Source organism: Ischnura elegans, chromosome 4, assembly GCF_921293095.1.
Source record: "Ischnura elegans chromosome 4, ioIscEleg1.1, whole genome shotgun sequence".
Classification (NCBI taxonomy): domain Eukaryota; kingdom Metazoa; phylum Arthropoda; class Insecta; order Odonata; family Coenagrionidae; genus Ischnura; species Ischnura elegans.
The window spans coordinates 50,807,033-50,822,614 of NC_060249.1; the positions used below are offsets into that span (position 1 = coordinate 50,807,033).

The following is a 15,582-nucleotide window of genomic DNA, read 5'->3' on the forward strand; positions in this document are numbered from 1 at the left end:
GTACAAATAAGAATACCCTTCCAAAATACATTTTAACACATTAATGGTGGTTTCACTTTTTGTAAAGATGGCACTACTGTATCTTATACCTCTTTTACTTTTTTCTGATTGATTGAAACATTGATTGATAAGACTTTTGGAAGAATGTAGAAAATGTTTTGCTCAGTCAGTTGTGCTTTACACATCCCTACAAATCAACTAATGTAAAATAGATATCATAATTGAAGTAGTGGTACAATGTGTTTAATACGGCCTCTTTTGATTAAAGTTTCAATAATTTTAACGCAACATTTCTGCAGTACTTCAAAGTTTCTTTTCTCACACAGTATAAGAAAAAGGACCAAGTCGAGAGTCTGTAAACCTTGGCTTACTAGTGAAATATGATTTGCGTCTCATAATATTAAATATCTTGCAATCTCCAGTGAAGCTGTAAGGCTAAGGCTGAATATTTAGCAATCATGTCAAATGCTACAGTCAGCAAAATGTTATAATAACCAAAGGACTATATCCGCTGATACCAAATTTAGAGAAATTTGGAAAATTATAAATTCACCTAGAAGCAAACTGAGAAAGCAGTCTTTTTTAAATCCAAATTAATGATTCATTTGGAAAACATTTAAGCTGACTTTAACCAACGTGTCTATAGCTATGCTGTTCATTTCCTATCTTATGCCATGCATAATAATGCTTCTCCTAATATAGAAGGTGTTGCTATTACCCATTCCATCCTTAGAGCTCGTGGTAAAAATGACTTGAGTCCAAGATTCTAATTTTTAACTGTTCTGAAGGTTACTACCCCTTACTATATCATTTTTTCCTTGGCTCTTGCTGGTCACTTTCCTCTTAATTCCTTTGATTCCCTCTGATAAAGTGGCCAAGCAAGCACCTGCCAGGAAATATTTAGCAACAACCGAAGTTGTATGAGGTGTACACCTGGAAAACTCTTGATACACAGCAATATAGTTATATATTTATATTAGTTTAGTTTTGTGATATTCAATGTAAATATGTTCACAATTTGGTTGCTAAAAATTAATTGCATTATGGAACTTTCTCTTCACAGGTTAAAACAGTGACTTCAAGCAACAGTGATCTGCTGTTTAAAGAGATTGAGTTGGGCCAAGAAAAGAATTGCGCAGCCAAGGTAACGGAGAAAAGGGTAGAATGTGGTGCCTGGAGAAGAGGAAGTGGTGCCTGGAGAAGAGGAAGTGGTGCAACATTGAGCGATGGGCAGAATGCTGGGATGGGAAAATTTCAACAGGGGTTAAAACAAAGTTTTCGATTGCCAAGTACTTCTTCAAGTGAAATTAATCAAAGACGTTGGGGCAATTTCAGGCCCGCAGCTGATTCCGCCATCGTAAGAAGAAATGATTCTTTCTCATATCGGATTGCCCGGTCAGGCACTCCAAGTACACTGAATCGAGGTGAACAAGCTGGATGCAATAATTATTCCCCAGCGGGAAGAAAAATGGGAATGGAATTACATCCTGATGATGAGGGTATCCCAGGATTCCAGGTGGCAGACATGAAGGAAAAGTTAAACATGAATTCGTCAACATTATTGACACATTTGCAAGCCAGGTCAAAGAATTTCACTACCCTTTTGAAGCGGAAACTTGGACCAAATATGATCATGCTGGTGGTAGAAATTCTAGCCAAAATCACAACATCAAATGACAAGGAGTTACAGGCATCTCTTCTTGCTCACTCGATTCATTCCAGTGTTTTGGAACAGTTTTCAACGTTTTCATTCAATATTATAGCCCAGAACATGGAATTCAGTGCTGAGGAGTTAACAAATTATTTTGAAAACCTCTATGTTTTGTACAACACTTTTGTTCAAATGATGCCAACAAAAGCGAGTGAAATTCTGAGTGATCATTGCACTAGGGCTGTGATGGCCTTGCAAAATTTAAAGCTCATGAGGAAATTGCCTGTGGCATCCAAGCTAGAGGAGGATTACAGAAGCCTCATGGACCATGTGGAGTCTCTCAATAAACTACATGAGTCAGTCTCCCAAAAAAGACGCAGGGAGAAGGTGAAAAGGGAGTGGCAGCCCGGTATTGATTTTCGAGAGTTGAGTGTCATCCCTCTGCCACAAGATCTTTCATCGAAGATGAAAGTTAATTTGTGTCCAGCGATGATTGATGGGCCTTACAAGAGTGTTGAGCACTACTTGGATGTGCAATTCAATCTCATGAGGGAGGATTTCATCATTCCATTGAGAGAAGGAATTATGAACTTTATAGATCATCAGTCTTCAGAATCTCTATTATATACAGCGCTTCGGGTAACTGACTGACTGATGGATACAAATTCCCGACCACTTCTAGAAGTGCTGGAGAGCTGAAATTTGGCACGCGTGCGGGGAACCCGAAATGATCCGGAGGAAAAATCCGAAAACCGGAAGTTTCCGCCACGTGTCGACGCCAGGTCGACAAAATGGCCGAAATCGGGCTTTTTCCAGGGACCGTCTTTCGGTTTTTATTTTACTGCGCGCGAACCGTAGGTGCCACGCGAATCGTTAATGCAGTTTTTGAAAGCTGGTAAATGTAGTAACGTATTGATATTATGTTATAAGTTTCTTTTTAAGAAATTCGCTGCCAAAATGGCGTCCAAAAATTGGTTTTTCGAAAAATATTTCATAATTTCCGCTCCCCTAGTCGTAATTACAGGTGTAGGGTATTGAAAATGATTATTATATATGCTCATAACATAGTCTACGAAATGTAGGTAACGTTTTTCTTTCATCGTCCTTGGTTACTGAGAATAAAATTAAAATATTCCGAAAATCACCGAAAATTACGATTTTCAAAAGATTAACACAAGGTTTTGTCAATTTTAACTCAACCGATTTCTTTCAAACTTTGTAGCTACATACAACTATGCATTGTCTTTCAGAAAACATAAACATTTTAATAATAATTTAATGGATTCAACCGCGAAAAAATAAAAATGGCGGGCACTGCTAACATTTTTCAGGGACTGGTTTGCTTTTTATTGTATTACTTTCGAAATATGGATGTCATAGGGCACAATTCTTTTAGACATGACAGTAAATCAATGTGACCATATAGTACCGTCATCTTTTAACCCCCCGAAACCCCCTAAAAAATTAAAATTAGCATATAAGTAGCCTTGTCGGGTACCTTTCGTCACAATTCCGCCGCTTTTTCCAATCCTTACCACTCATCGCTACGGAATTGATGTGGACGATTGATGACCGCTGGCAGTAAAAACCTATAAACCCCCGGTAAACCCACATACACCCCCCCCCCAAAAATAAAATTTTCAAATAAGTCTACTTTTTCGGTACTTTTCGTGACTATTCCACCGCCCCCAACGACTCATCCCCCCGAAATTTATGTGAATGGATGGTGACCGCCAGGAGTACACACATTTAAACCCCCGGTATCCCCCTGAAATCCCCCCCAAAAGTAAAATGTGGCATTTAGTCTCCTATTTGGGAACTTCTCGCAAACATTACGCCGCACTACCCGTCCCCTCTGAGCTCTAGATCCGGAATATTTGGTGAGGGCGAGCCACCGTAAACTATACGGGAAAAAAATACCAGAACACCCCCGATTACCTCCTGTAACATCGGCGAAAAAAATAAAACAAATTTAAACTCGCCTTTCCGAATAGTTTTCGACACAATTTAACCGGTGCCCCTACCACTTATTAAAACCCCCGATAACCCCGTGAAACCTCCCAAAAAATTTCTAATAAATAGCCTCTTCAGGGAAAAGAATCGTAAGACCACTCTTCCGGTCCCCTAGGACTTATCGGCACGGAATTTATGAGAACTTTTAGTGACCACTGGTTTAACACAAGTATAAAACCCCCGGTATTCCGTAGGAACCCCCCGAAAAAAAATGAAAAACTTGCCATTAAGTCTTCTTTTATGGGTACTTGTCGCCACTATTAATCCGCATTGCACTACCTTTTACAATCATCGCTACATGATCACTGTGGACTTTTGGTGACCGCATGCATAACACATTAAAATCCCCGAATCCCCCTGGGCACCCCTCTCGGTGGGGAAGACCATTTATAAGGACTAGGCGGAGCAGCCGCGGGGGGGGCTCCTCAACCCCAAGGCGGCGAAGCCGCCCCACAACGAGGAACTGGCGTAGGCGAGGGGGAGCTTCAGCAACCCCCGGGCGGCGTAGCCGCCCCGATGTTCAAGCGGCGCAACCGCTGTGGACTCCCCCCACCTCTGGGCGGCGAAGCCGCCCCTTAAACGAATGACGGTGAAACAGTTCCGAAATGCCCTCGACCTCTGGCACACTAAACCCCCAGGCGGCGAAGCCGCCCTTCAGCGAGGAACGGCGAAGCCGTTCCGAGGAATGAGTGGGGCACCTCCCTACCATCTGGCCGGCGAAGCCGGCCCCTAGCCGTGTTGAGATTATTCGATCTTCAAAAGTCTTCGATCGACCACAAATGTAGACGGCGAAGCCGGAACCGGGGTTTTAAGGGGCGGAGCCCCTTAACGAGCGCGCGGAGCGTGCGAGTCCTATCTATATACAGCCCTTGAGGTAACTGACTCACTGATGGATACAAATTCCCGACCACTTCCAGACGTGCTGGAGAGCTGTAATTTGGCACGCGTGCGGGGAACCCGAAATGATCCGGAGGAAAAATCCGAAAACCGGAAGTTTCCCCCACGTGTCGTCGCTAGGACGACAAAATGGCCGAAATCGGGCTTTTTCCGGGTACCGTCTTTTGGTTTTTATTTTACTGCGCGCTAATTATGCGTGACACACGGGTCGTTAATGCTTTTTTTGAAAGCTGATGAACGTATGCACGTAATAAAGTAAATTAATTAGTTTCCGTTTGAGAAAATTGCAGCCAAAATGGCGTCCAAAAATTGATTTTTCGAATAAAATTTCATAACTTCCGCTCCATTCGAGTTAATTTAAGGTGTAGGGTAACGAAAATGATTATTATATATTCTTATAACATTGTCTACGAAATGTTGGCAACAATTTTCTTTCGTCGTCCTTGGTTACTCAGAAAAAAAATAAAATATTTCGAAAATCACCGAAAATTACGATTTCCAAAAGATTAACACAAGATTTTGTCAACTTTAACCTTACCGATTTCTTTCAAACTTTGTAGTTACATACAACTTTGCATTGTCTTTCAGAGAAAACATGAATTTTTAATAAATAATTCAACGCATTTAACCGCGAAAAAATAAAAATGGCGGGCGCTACTCACTTTTTTCGGGGACTGGTTTGCTTTTTATTGTATTACTCTCGAAATATGGATGTCATAGGGCTCACTTCTGTTAGATATGAAAGTAAATGAATGTGACCATATAGTATCGTCATCTTTAAACCCCCCGAAACCGCCTAAAAAATTAAAATTTGCACATAAGTAGCCTTTTCGGGTACTTTACGTCACGATTCCGCCGCTTTCCCAAGAATTACCACTCATCGCTACGGAATTAATGTGGACGATTGATGACCCCTGGCAGTACAAAGCTATAACTCCCCGGTAAACCCACATACACCCCCCAAAAAATAAAAAATTTCATAAAAGTCTCCTATTTGGGAACTTCTAGTAAACAATACGCCGCACTACCCGTACACTCTGAGCTCTAGATCCGGAATATCTGATGAGGGCGGGCCACCGCAAACCATACGGGAAAATATACCAGAAACTTCCGGAGGAAAAATCCGAAAACTAGAAGTTTCCGCCACGTGTCGTGGCTAGGACGACAAAATGGCCGAAATCGCGCCTTTTCCGGGGACGGTATTTCCGTTTTTATTTTACTGCGCGTGAACGGTGTGTGCCACGCGGATAGTTTATGTACGTTTTGAAAGCTGATGAATGTAGTCACGTAATTATGCAATGGATTTAGATAATTTTAAAGTAAATTGCTGCACAAATGGCGTCCGAAAATGCTTTTTCGAAACAAATTTCATAACTCCCTCTCCCATCGTCGTAATTGCAGGTGTAGGATACTGAAAATGATTATTATATATGCTCATAAAATCGTCTACGATATATAGGTAAGAATTTTCTTTCGGCGTCCATGGTTTTCCAGAAAAATAAAAACGTTCCCAAAATCACCGAAAATTACGATTTTCAAAAGATTGACACAAGATTTCTTCAATGTTTTCCCGACCGATGTCTTTCAAACTCCACAATTACATACATCTATGCATATGGTTTCCGAAAATATAAGAACTTAATATGTGTTGCAGTCGATATAACTGCGGAAAAATAAAAATGGCGGACAATACTAATTTTTTCCGGGAAGAGGTTTACTTTTTATTGTACTACTATCGAAATATGGATGTCATACGGGAAACTTCTCTTATACATGATAGTAAATGCATGTGACCATATGATAAGGCCATATTTAAGCCCCCTGAAAACCCTAAAAAATTAAAATTTGAATGTAAGTAGCCTTTTTGGGTACTTTTCATCACAATTCCACCGCTTTTCTAGCCTTACCACTCATCGCTACGGAATTGATGTGGACAATTAATGACCCCTGGTAGTAAAAACCTATAAACCCCCGGTAAACCCACCTACAACCCCCAAAAAATAAAATTTTGTATATAAGTCTACTTTTTCGGTATTTTTCGTGACTTTACACCGCTGGTTCTTACCCCAGCGACTCATCCCTACGGAATTCAAGTGAACGGATGGTGACCGCCAGGAGTACACACATATAAACCCCCGGTATCCCCCTGAAATCCCCCCAAATGTAAAATGTGCCATTAAGTCTCCTATTTGGGAACTTCTCGCAAACATTACGCCGCACTACCCGTCCCCTCTGAGCTTTAGATCCGGAATATTTGATGAGGGCGGGCCACCGTAAATAAAACGGGAAAATATATCAGAAAACCACCGATCACCTCCTAGGAAGCTCGCCGAAAAAAAATTAAAAAAATGTTAAATGCGCTTTTCCGAGTAGTTTTCGTCACAATTTACTCTACTACTGTCTGGTGCCTCTACTGCTTATTAAAACCCCCGATAACCCCGTGAAACCTCCCAGAAAATTTTTCTAATAAATCGCCTATCCGGGTAAAACAATCGTCAGAATACTGCCACTGTTCCAGACCCCTAGGACTTATCCCCACGGAATTTATGAGAACGATTTGTGACCACTGGTTTTCACACGTATAAAACCCCCGGTATTCCGTTGGAACCCCCGCAAAAAAATGAAAACTTGCCATTAAGTCTTCTTTTATGGGTACTTGTCGCCACTATTACGCCGCATTGCACTACCCTTTAAAATCATCGCCACATGATCACTGTGGACGATTGATGACCGCATGTATAACACATGAAAACCCCCGAATCCCCCTGGGCATCCTCTCGGTGGAGAGGACCATTTATGAGGACTACGTGCAGCAGCCGCGGGGGGTTCTTCATCCGCAAGGCGGCGAAGCCGCCCCACAAAGAGGAACGGTGAAGTCGTTCCGAGGAGTAACTGGCGTAGGCGAGGGGGAGCTTCAGTAACCCTTGGGCGGCGAAGCCGCCCTGACGTTAAAGCGGCGCAGCCGCTGTGGGCTCCCTCCGCCTCTGGGCGGCGAAGCCGCCCCTTAAACGAATGACGGTGAAACAGTTCCAAAATGCCCTTGCCCTCTGGGCGGCTTTGCCGACCCCTGACAAGGAACGGCGAAGCCGTTCCGAGTATAAAGCGGGGTAACAATTACAATATAGGTAACAATTTTCTTTCGTCGTCTTTGGTTACTCAGAAAAAAATTAAAATATTCCGAAAATCACCGAAAATTACGATTTCCAAAAGATAATCACATGATTTTGTCCATTATAACCTTACCGATTTCTTTCAAACAATTTTTACTTACATGCTACTATGCATTGTCTTTCAGAAAACATGAACTTTTAATAAATGATTCAATGGATTTAACCGCGAAAAAATAAAAATGGCGGGCACTTCTCACTTTTTTCGGGGACTGGTTTGCTTTGTATTGTATTACTCTCGAAATATGGATGTCATAGGGCACACTTCTGGTAGATATGACAGTAAATGAATGTGGCCATATAATTTTGTCATCTTTAAACCCCCCGAAACCCCCTAAAAAATAAAAATTTGCACATAAGTAGCTTTTTCGGTTTCTTCACGTCACAATTCCGCCGCTTTTCCAAGCCTTACCACTCATCGCTACGGAATTGATGTGGACAATTGATGACCCCTGGTAGTGAAAACCTATAAACCCCCGGTAAACCCACATACACCCCCCAAAAAATAAAAAATTTCATAAAAGTCTACTTTTTGGGTACTTTTCGTGACTAAACAACCGCCCCCAACGACTCATCCCCACGGAATTTATGTGAACGGTTGGTGACCGCCAGGAGTACACGCATATAAACCCCCGGTATCCCCCTGAAATCCCCCCTAACTGTAATATGTGCCATTATGTCTCCTATTTGGTAACTTCTCGCAAACAATACGCCGCACTACCCGTACCCTATGAGATTTAGATACGGAATATTTGATGAGGGCGGGCCACCGTAAACCATACGGGAAAATATACCAGGAAACCTCCGAAGGAAAAATCCGAAAACCGGAAGTTTCCGCCACGTGTCGTGGCTAGGACGACAAAATGGCCGAAATCGCGCCTTTTCCGGGGACGGTCTTTCGGTTTTTATTTTACTTCGCGTGAACGGTGTGTGCCACGTGGATAGTTTATGTACGTTTTGAAAGCTGATGAATGTAGTCACGTAAATATCTAATGGTCTTAAATAATTTTAAAATAAATTGCTGCACAAATGGCGCCCGAAAATGTTTTTTTCGAAACAAATTTCATAACTCCCTCTCCCCTCGTCGTAATGGCAGTTGTAGGATACTCAAAATGATTATTATATATGCTTATCCTATCTATATACAGCCCTTGAGGTAACTGACTCACTGATGGATACAAATTCCCGACCACTTCCAGACGTGCTGGAGAGCTGTAATTTGGCACGCGTGCGGGGAACCCGAAATGATCCGGAGGAAAAATCCGAAAACCGGAAGTTTCCCCCACGTGTCGTCGCTAGGACGACAAAATGGCCGAAATCGGGCTTTTTCCGGGTACCGTCTTTTGGTTTTTATTTTACTGCGCGCTAATTATGCGTGACACACGGGTCGTTAATGCTTTTTTTGAAAGCTGATGAACGTATGCACGTAATAAAGTAAATTAATTAGTTTCCGTTTGAGAAAATTGCAGCCAAAATGGCGTCCAAAAATTGATTTTTCGAATAAAATTTCATAACTTCCGCTCCATTCGAGTTAATTTAAGGTGTAGGGTAACGAAAATGATTATTATATATTCTTATAACATTGTCTACGAAATGTTGGCAACAATTTTCTTTCGTCGTCCTTGGTTACTCAGAAAAAAAATAAAATATTTCGAAAATCACCGAAAATTACGATTTCCAAAAGATTAACACAAGATTTTGTCAACTTTAACCTTACCGATTTCTTTCAAACTTTGTAGTTACATACAACTTTGCATTGTCTTTCAGAAAACATGAATTTTTAATAAATAATTCAACGCATTTAACCGCGAAAAAATAAAAATGGCGGGCGCTACTCACTTTTTTCGGGGACTGGTTTGCTTTTTATTGTATTACTCTCGAAATATGGATGTCATAGGGCTCACTTCTGTTAGATATGAAAGTAAATGAATGTGACCATATAGTATCGTCATCTTTAAACCCCCCGAAACCGCCTAAAAAATTAAAATTTGCACATAAGTAGCCTTTTCGGGTACTTTACGTCACGATTCCGCCGCTTTCCCAAGAATTACCACTCATCGCTACGGAATTAATGTGGACGATTGATGACCCCTGGCAGTACAAAGCTATAACTCCCCGGTAAACCCACATACACCCCCCAAAAAATAAAAAATTTCATAAAAGTCTCCTATTTGGGAACTTCTAGTAAACAATACGCCGCACTACCCGTACACTCTGAGCTCTAGATCCGGAATATCTGATGAGGGCGGGCCACCGCAAACCATACGGGAAAATATACCAGAAACTTCCGGAGGAAAAATCCGAAAACTAGAAGTTTCCGCCACGTGTCGTGGCTAGGACGACAAAATGGCCGAAATCGCGCCTTTTCCGGGGACGGTATTTCCGTTTTTATTTTACTGCGCGTGAACGGTGTGTGCCACGCGGATAGTTTATGTACGTTTTGAAAGCTGATGAATGTAGTCACGTAATTATGCAATGGATTTAGATAATTTTAAAGTAAATTGCTGCACAAATGGCGTCCGAAAATGCTTTTTCGAAACAAATTTCATAACTCCCTCTCCCATCGTCGTAATTGCAGGTGTAGGATACTGAAAATGATTATTATATATGCTCATAAAATCGTCTACGATATATAGGTAAGAATTTTCTTTCGGCGTCCATGGTTTTCCAGAAAAATAAAAACGTTCCCAAAATCACCGAAAATTACGATTTTCAAAAGATTGACACAAGATTTCTTCAATGTTTTCCCGACCGATGTCTTTCAAACTCCACAATTACATACATCTATGCATATGGTTTCCGAAAATATAAGAACTTAATATGTGTTGCAGTCGATATAACTGCGGAAAAATAAAAATGGCGGACAATACTAATTTTTTCCGGGAAGAGGTTTACTTTCTATTGTACTACTATCGAAATATGGATGTCATACGGGAAACTTCTCTTATACATGATAGTAAATGCATGTGACCATATGATAAGGCCATATTTAAGCCCCCTGAAAACCCTAAAAAATTAAAATTTGAATGTAAGTAGCCTTTTTGGGTACTTTTCATCACAATTCCACCGCTTTTCTAGCCTTACCACTCATCGCTACGGAATTGATGTGGACAATTAATGACCCCTGGTAGTAAAAACCTATAAACCCCCGGTAAACCCACCTACAACCCCCAAAAAATAAAATTTTGTATATAAGTCTACTTTTTCGGTATTTTTCGTGACTTTACACCGCTGGTTCTTACCCCAGCGACTCATCCCTACGGAATTCAAGTGAACGGATGGTGACCGCCAGGAGTACACACATATAAACCCCCGGTATCCCCCTGAAATCCCCCCAAATGTAAAATGTGCCATTAAGTCTCCTATTTGGGAACTTCTCGCAAACATTACGCCGCACTACCCGTCCCCTCTGAGCTTTAGATCCGGAATATTTGATGAGGGCGGGCCACCGTAAATAAAACGGGAAAATATATCAGAAAACCACCGATCACCTCCTAGGAAGCTCGCCGAAAAAAAATTAAAAAAATGTTAAATGCGCTTTTCCGAGTAGTTTTCGTCACAATTTACTCTACTACTGTCTGGTGCCTCTACTGCTTATTAAAACCCCCGATAACCCCGTGAAACCTCCCAGAAAATTTTTCTAATAAATCGCCTATCCGGGTAAAACAATCGTCAGAATACTGCCACTGTTCCAGACCCCTAGGACTTATCCCCACGGAATTTATGAGAACGATTTGTGACCACTGGTTTTCACACGTATAAAACCCCCGGTATTCCGTTGGAACCCCCGCAAAAAAATGAAAACTTGCCATTAAGTCTTCTTTTATGGGTACTTGTCGCCACTATTACGCCGCATTGCACTACCCTTTAAAATCATCGCCACATGATCACTGTGGACGATTGATGACCGCATGTATAACACATGAAAACCCCCGAATCCCCCTGGGCATCCTCTCGGTGGAGAGGACCATTTATGAGGACTACGTGCAGCAGCCGCGGGGGGTTCTTCATCCGCAAGGCGGCGAAGCCGCCCCACAAAGAGGAACGGTGAAGTCGTTCCGAGGAGTAACTGGCGTAGGCGAGGGGGAGCTTCAGTAACCCTTGGGCGGCGAAGCCGCCCTGACGTTAAAGCGGCGCAGCCGCTGTGGGCTCCCTCCGCCTCTGGGCGGCGAAGCCGCCCCTTAAACGAATGACGGTGAAACAGTTCCAAAATGCCCTTGCCCTCTGGGCGGCTTTGCCGACCCCTGACAAGGAACGGCGAAGCCGTTCCGAGTATAAAGCGGGGTAGCCCCGGGGGGGCACACTCAACCCCTGGGCAGCGAAGCCGCCTCTCAACGAGGAACGGCGTAGCCGTTCCGAGGCATGAGTGGAGCGCTTCCCTACCCCCTGGCCGGCGAAGCCGGCCACTAGCTGAGGTGAGATTATGCGAACTAAAATTCTTCGAAGAATCACAAATCTAGACGGCGAAGCCGGACCCGGGGTTTTTAAGGGGCGGAGCCCCTTAACGAGCGCGCGCAGCGCCGCGAGTCCTATCTATATACAGCCCTTGAGGTAACTGACTCACTGATGGATACAAATTCCCGACCACTTCCAGACGTGCTGGAGAGCTGTAATTTGGCACGCGTGCGGGGAACCCGAAATGATCCGGAGGAAAAATCCGAAAACCGGAAGTTTCCCCCACGTGTCGTCGCTAGGACGACAAAATGGCCGAAATCGGGCTTTTTCCGGGTACCGTCTTTTGGTTTTTATTTTACTGCGCGCTAATTATGCGTGACACACGGGTCGTTAATGCTTTTTTTGAAAGCTGATGAACGTATGCACGTAATAAAGTAAATTAATTAGTTTCCGTTTGAGAAAATTGCAGCCAAAATGGCGTCCAAAAATTGATTTTTCGAATAAAATTTCATAACTTCCGCTCCATTCGAGTTAATTTAAGGTGTAGGGTAACGAAAATGATTATTATATATTCTTATAACATTGTCTACGAAATGTTGGCAACAATTTTCTTTCGTCGTCCTTGGTTACTCAGAAAAAAAATAAAATATTTCGAAAATCACCGAAAATTACGATTTCCAAAAGATTAACACAAGATTTTGTCAACTTTAACCTTACCGATTTCTTTCAAACTTTGTAGTTACATACAACTTTGCATTGTCTTTCAGAAAACATGAATTTTTAATAAATAATTCAACGCATTTAACCGCGAAAAAATAAAAATGGCGGGCGCTACTCACTTTTTTCGGGGACTGGTTTGCTTTTTATTGTATTACTCTCGAAATATGGATGTCATAGGGCTCACTTCTGTTAGATATGAAAGTAAATGAATGTGACCATATAGTATCGTCATCTTTAAACCCCCCGAAACCGCCTAAAAAATTAAAATTTGCACATAAGTAGCCTTTTCGGGTACTTTACGTCACGATTCCGCCGCTTTCCCAAGAATTACCACTCATCGCTACGGAATTAATGTGGACGATTGATGACCCCTGGCAGTACAAAGCTATAACTCCCCGGTAAACCCACATACACCCCCCAAAAAATAAAAAATTTCATAAAAGTCTCCTATTTGGGAACTTCTAGTAAACAATACGCCGCACTACCCGTACACTCTGAGCTCTAGATCCGGAATATCTGATGAGGGCGGGCCACCGCAAACCATACGGGAAAATATACCAGAAACTTCCGGAGGAAAAATCCGAAAACTAGAAGTTTCCGCCACGTGTCGTGGCTAGGACGACAAAATGGCCGAAATCGCGCCTTTTCCGGGGACGGTATTTCCGTTTTTATTTTACTGCGCGTGAACGGTGTGTGCCACGCGGATAGTTTATGTACGTTTTGAAAGCTGATGAATGTAGTCACGTAATTATGCAATGGATTTAGATAATTTTAAAGTAAATTGCTGCACAAATGGCGTCCGAAAATGCTTTTTCGAAACAAATTTCATAACTCCCTCTCCCATCGTCGTAATTGCAGGTGTAGGATACTGAAAATGATTATTATATATGCTCATAAAATCGTCTACGATATATAGGTAAGAATTTTCTTTCGGCGTCCATGGTTTTCCAGAAAAATAAAAACGTTCCCAAAATCACCGAAAATTACGATTTTCAAAAGATTGACACAAGATTTCTTCAATGTTTTCCCGACCGATGTCTTTCAAACTCCACAATTACATACATCTATGCATATGGTTTCCGAAAATATAAGAACTTAATATGTGTTGCAGTCGATATAACTGCGGAAAAATAAAAATGGCGGACAATACTAATTTTTTCCGGGAAGAGGTTTACTTTCTATTGTACTACTATCGAAATATGGATGTCATACGGGAAACTTCTCTTATACATGATAGTAAATGCATGTGACCATATGATAAGGCCATATTTAAGCCCCCTGAAAACCCTAAAAAATTAAAATTTGAATGTAAGTAGCCTTTTTGGGTACTTTTCATCACAATTCCACCGCTTTTCTAGCCTTACCACTCATCGCTACGGAATTGATGTGGACAATTAATGACCCCTGGTAGTAAAAACCTATAAACCCCCGGTAAACCCACCTACAACCCCCAAAAAATAAAATTTTGTATATAAGTCTACTTTTTCGGTATTTTTCGTGACTTTACACCGCTGGTTCTTACCCCAGCGACTCATCCCTACGGAATTCAAGTGAACGGATGGTGACCGCCAGGAGTACACACATATAAACCCCCGGTATCCCCCTGAAATCCCCCCAAATGTAAAATGTGCCATTAAGTCTCCTATTTGGGAACTTCTCGCAAACATTACGCCGCACTACCCGTCCCCTCTGAGCTTTAGATCCGGAATATTTGATGAGGGCGGGCCACCGTAAATAAAACGGGAAAATATATCAGAAAACCACCGATCACCTCCTAGGAAGCTCGCCGAAAAAAAATTAAAAAAATGTTAAATGCGCTTTTCCGAGTAGTTTTCGTCACAATTTACTCTACTACTGTCTGGTGCCTCTACTGCTTATTAAAACCCCCGATAACCCCGTGAAACCTCCCAGAAAATTTTTCTAATAAATCGCCTATCCGGGTAAAACAATCGTCAGAATACTGCCACTGTTCCAGACCCCTAGGACTTATCCCCACGGAATTTATGAGAACGATTTGTGACCACTGGTTTTCACACGTATAAAACCCCCGGTATTCCGTTGGAACCCCCGCAAAAAAATGAAAACTTGCCATTAAGTCTTCTTTTATGGGTACTTGTCGCCACTATTACGCCGCATTGCACTACCCTTTAAAATCATCGCCACATGATCACTGTGGACGATTGATGACCGCATGTATAACACATGAAAACCCCCGAATCCCCCTGGGCATCCTCTCGGTGGAGAGGACCATTTATGAGGACTACGTGCAGCAGCCGCGGGGGGTTCTTCATCCGCAAGGCGGCGAAGCCGCCCCACAAAGAGGAACGGTGAAGTCGTTCCGAGGAGTAACTGGCGTAGGCGAGGGGGAGCTTCAGTAACCCTTGGGCGGCGAAGCCGCCCTGACGTTAAAGCGGCGCAGCCGCTGTGGGCTCCCTCCGCCTCTGGGCGGCGAAGCCGCCCCTTAAACGAATGACGGTGAAACAGTTCCAAAATGCCCTTGCCCTCTGGGCGGCTTTGCCGACCCCTGACAAGGAACGGCGAAGCCGTTCCGAGTATAAAGCGGGGTAGCCCCGGGGGGGCACACTCAACCCCTGGGCAGCGAAGCCGCCTCTCAACGAGGAACGGCGTAGCCGTTCCGAGGCATGAGTGGAGCGCTTCCCTACCCCCTGGCCGGCGAAGCCGGCCACTAGCTGAGGTGAGATTATGCGAACTAAAATTCTTCGAAGAATCACAAATCTA

At 42.7% G+C, this 15,582-nt stretch overlaps 1 protein-coding gene across 1 annotated transcript in view; it reads left to right on the forward strand.

The window, feature by feature from the left end:
- LOC124158130 (NFX1-type zinc finger-containing protein 1-like) overlaps nt 1–15,582 on the forward strand; it is a 163,764-nt gene that overhangs the window by 19,654 nt on the left and 128,528 nt on the right. The window contains exon 2 of the mRNA XM_046533314.1: nt 1,064–2,281. Coding sequence (XP_046389270.1) covers nt 1,064–2,281 — 1,218 coding nt within the window. The remainder of the gene's footprint in view (nt 1–1,063; nt 2,282–15,582) is intronic.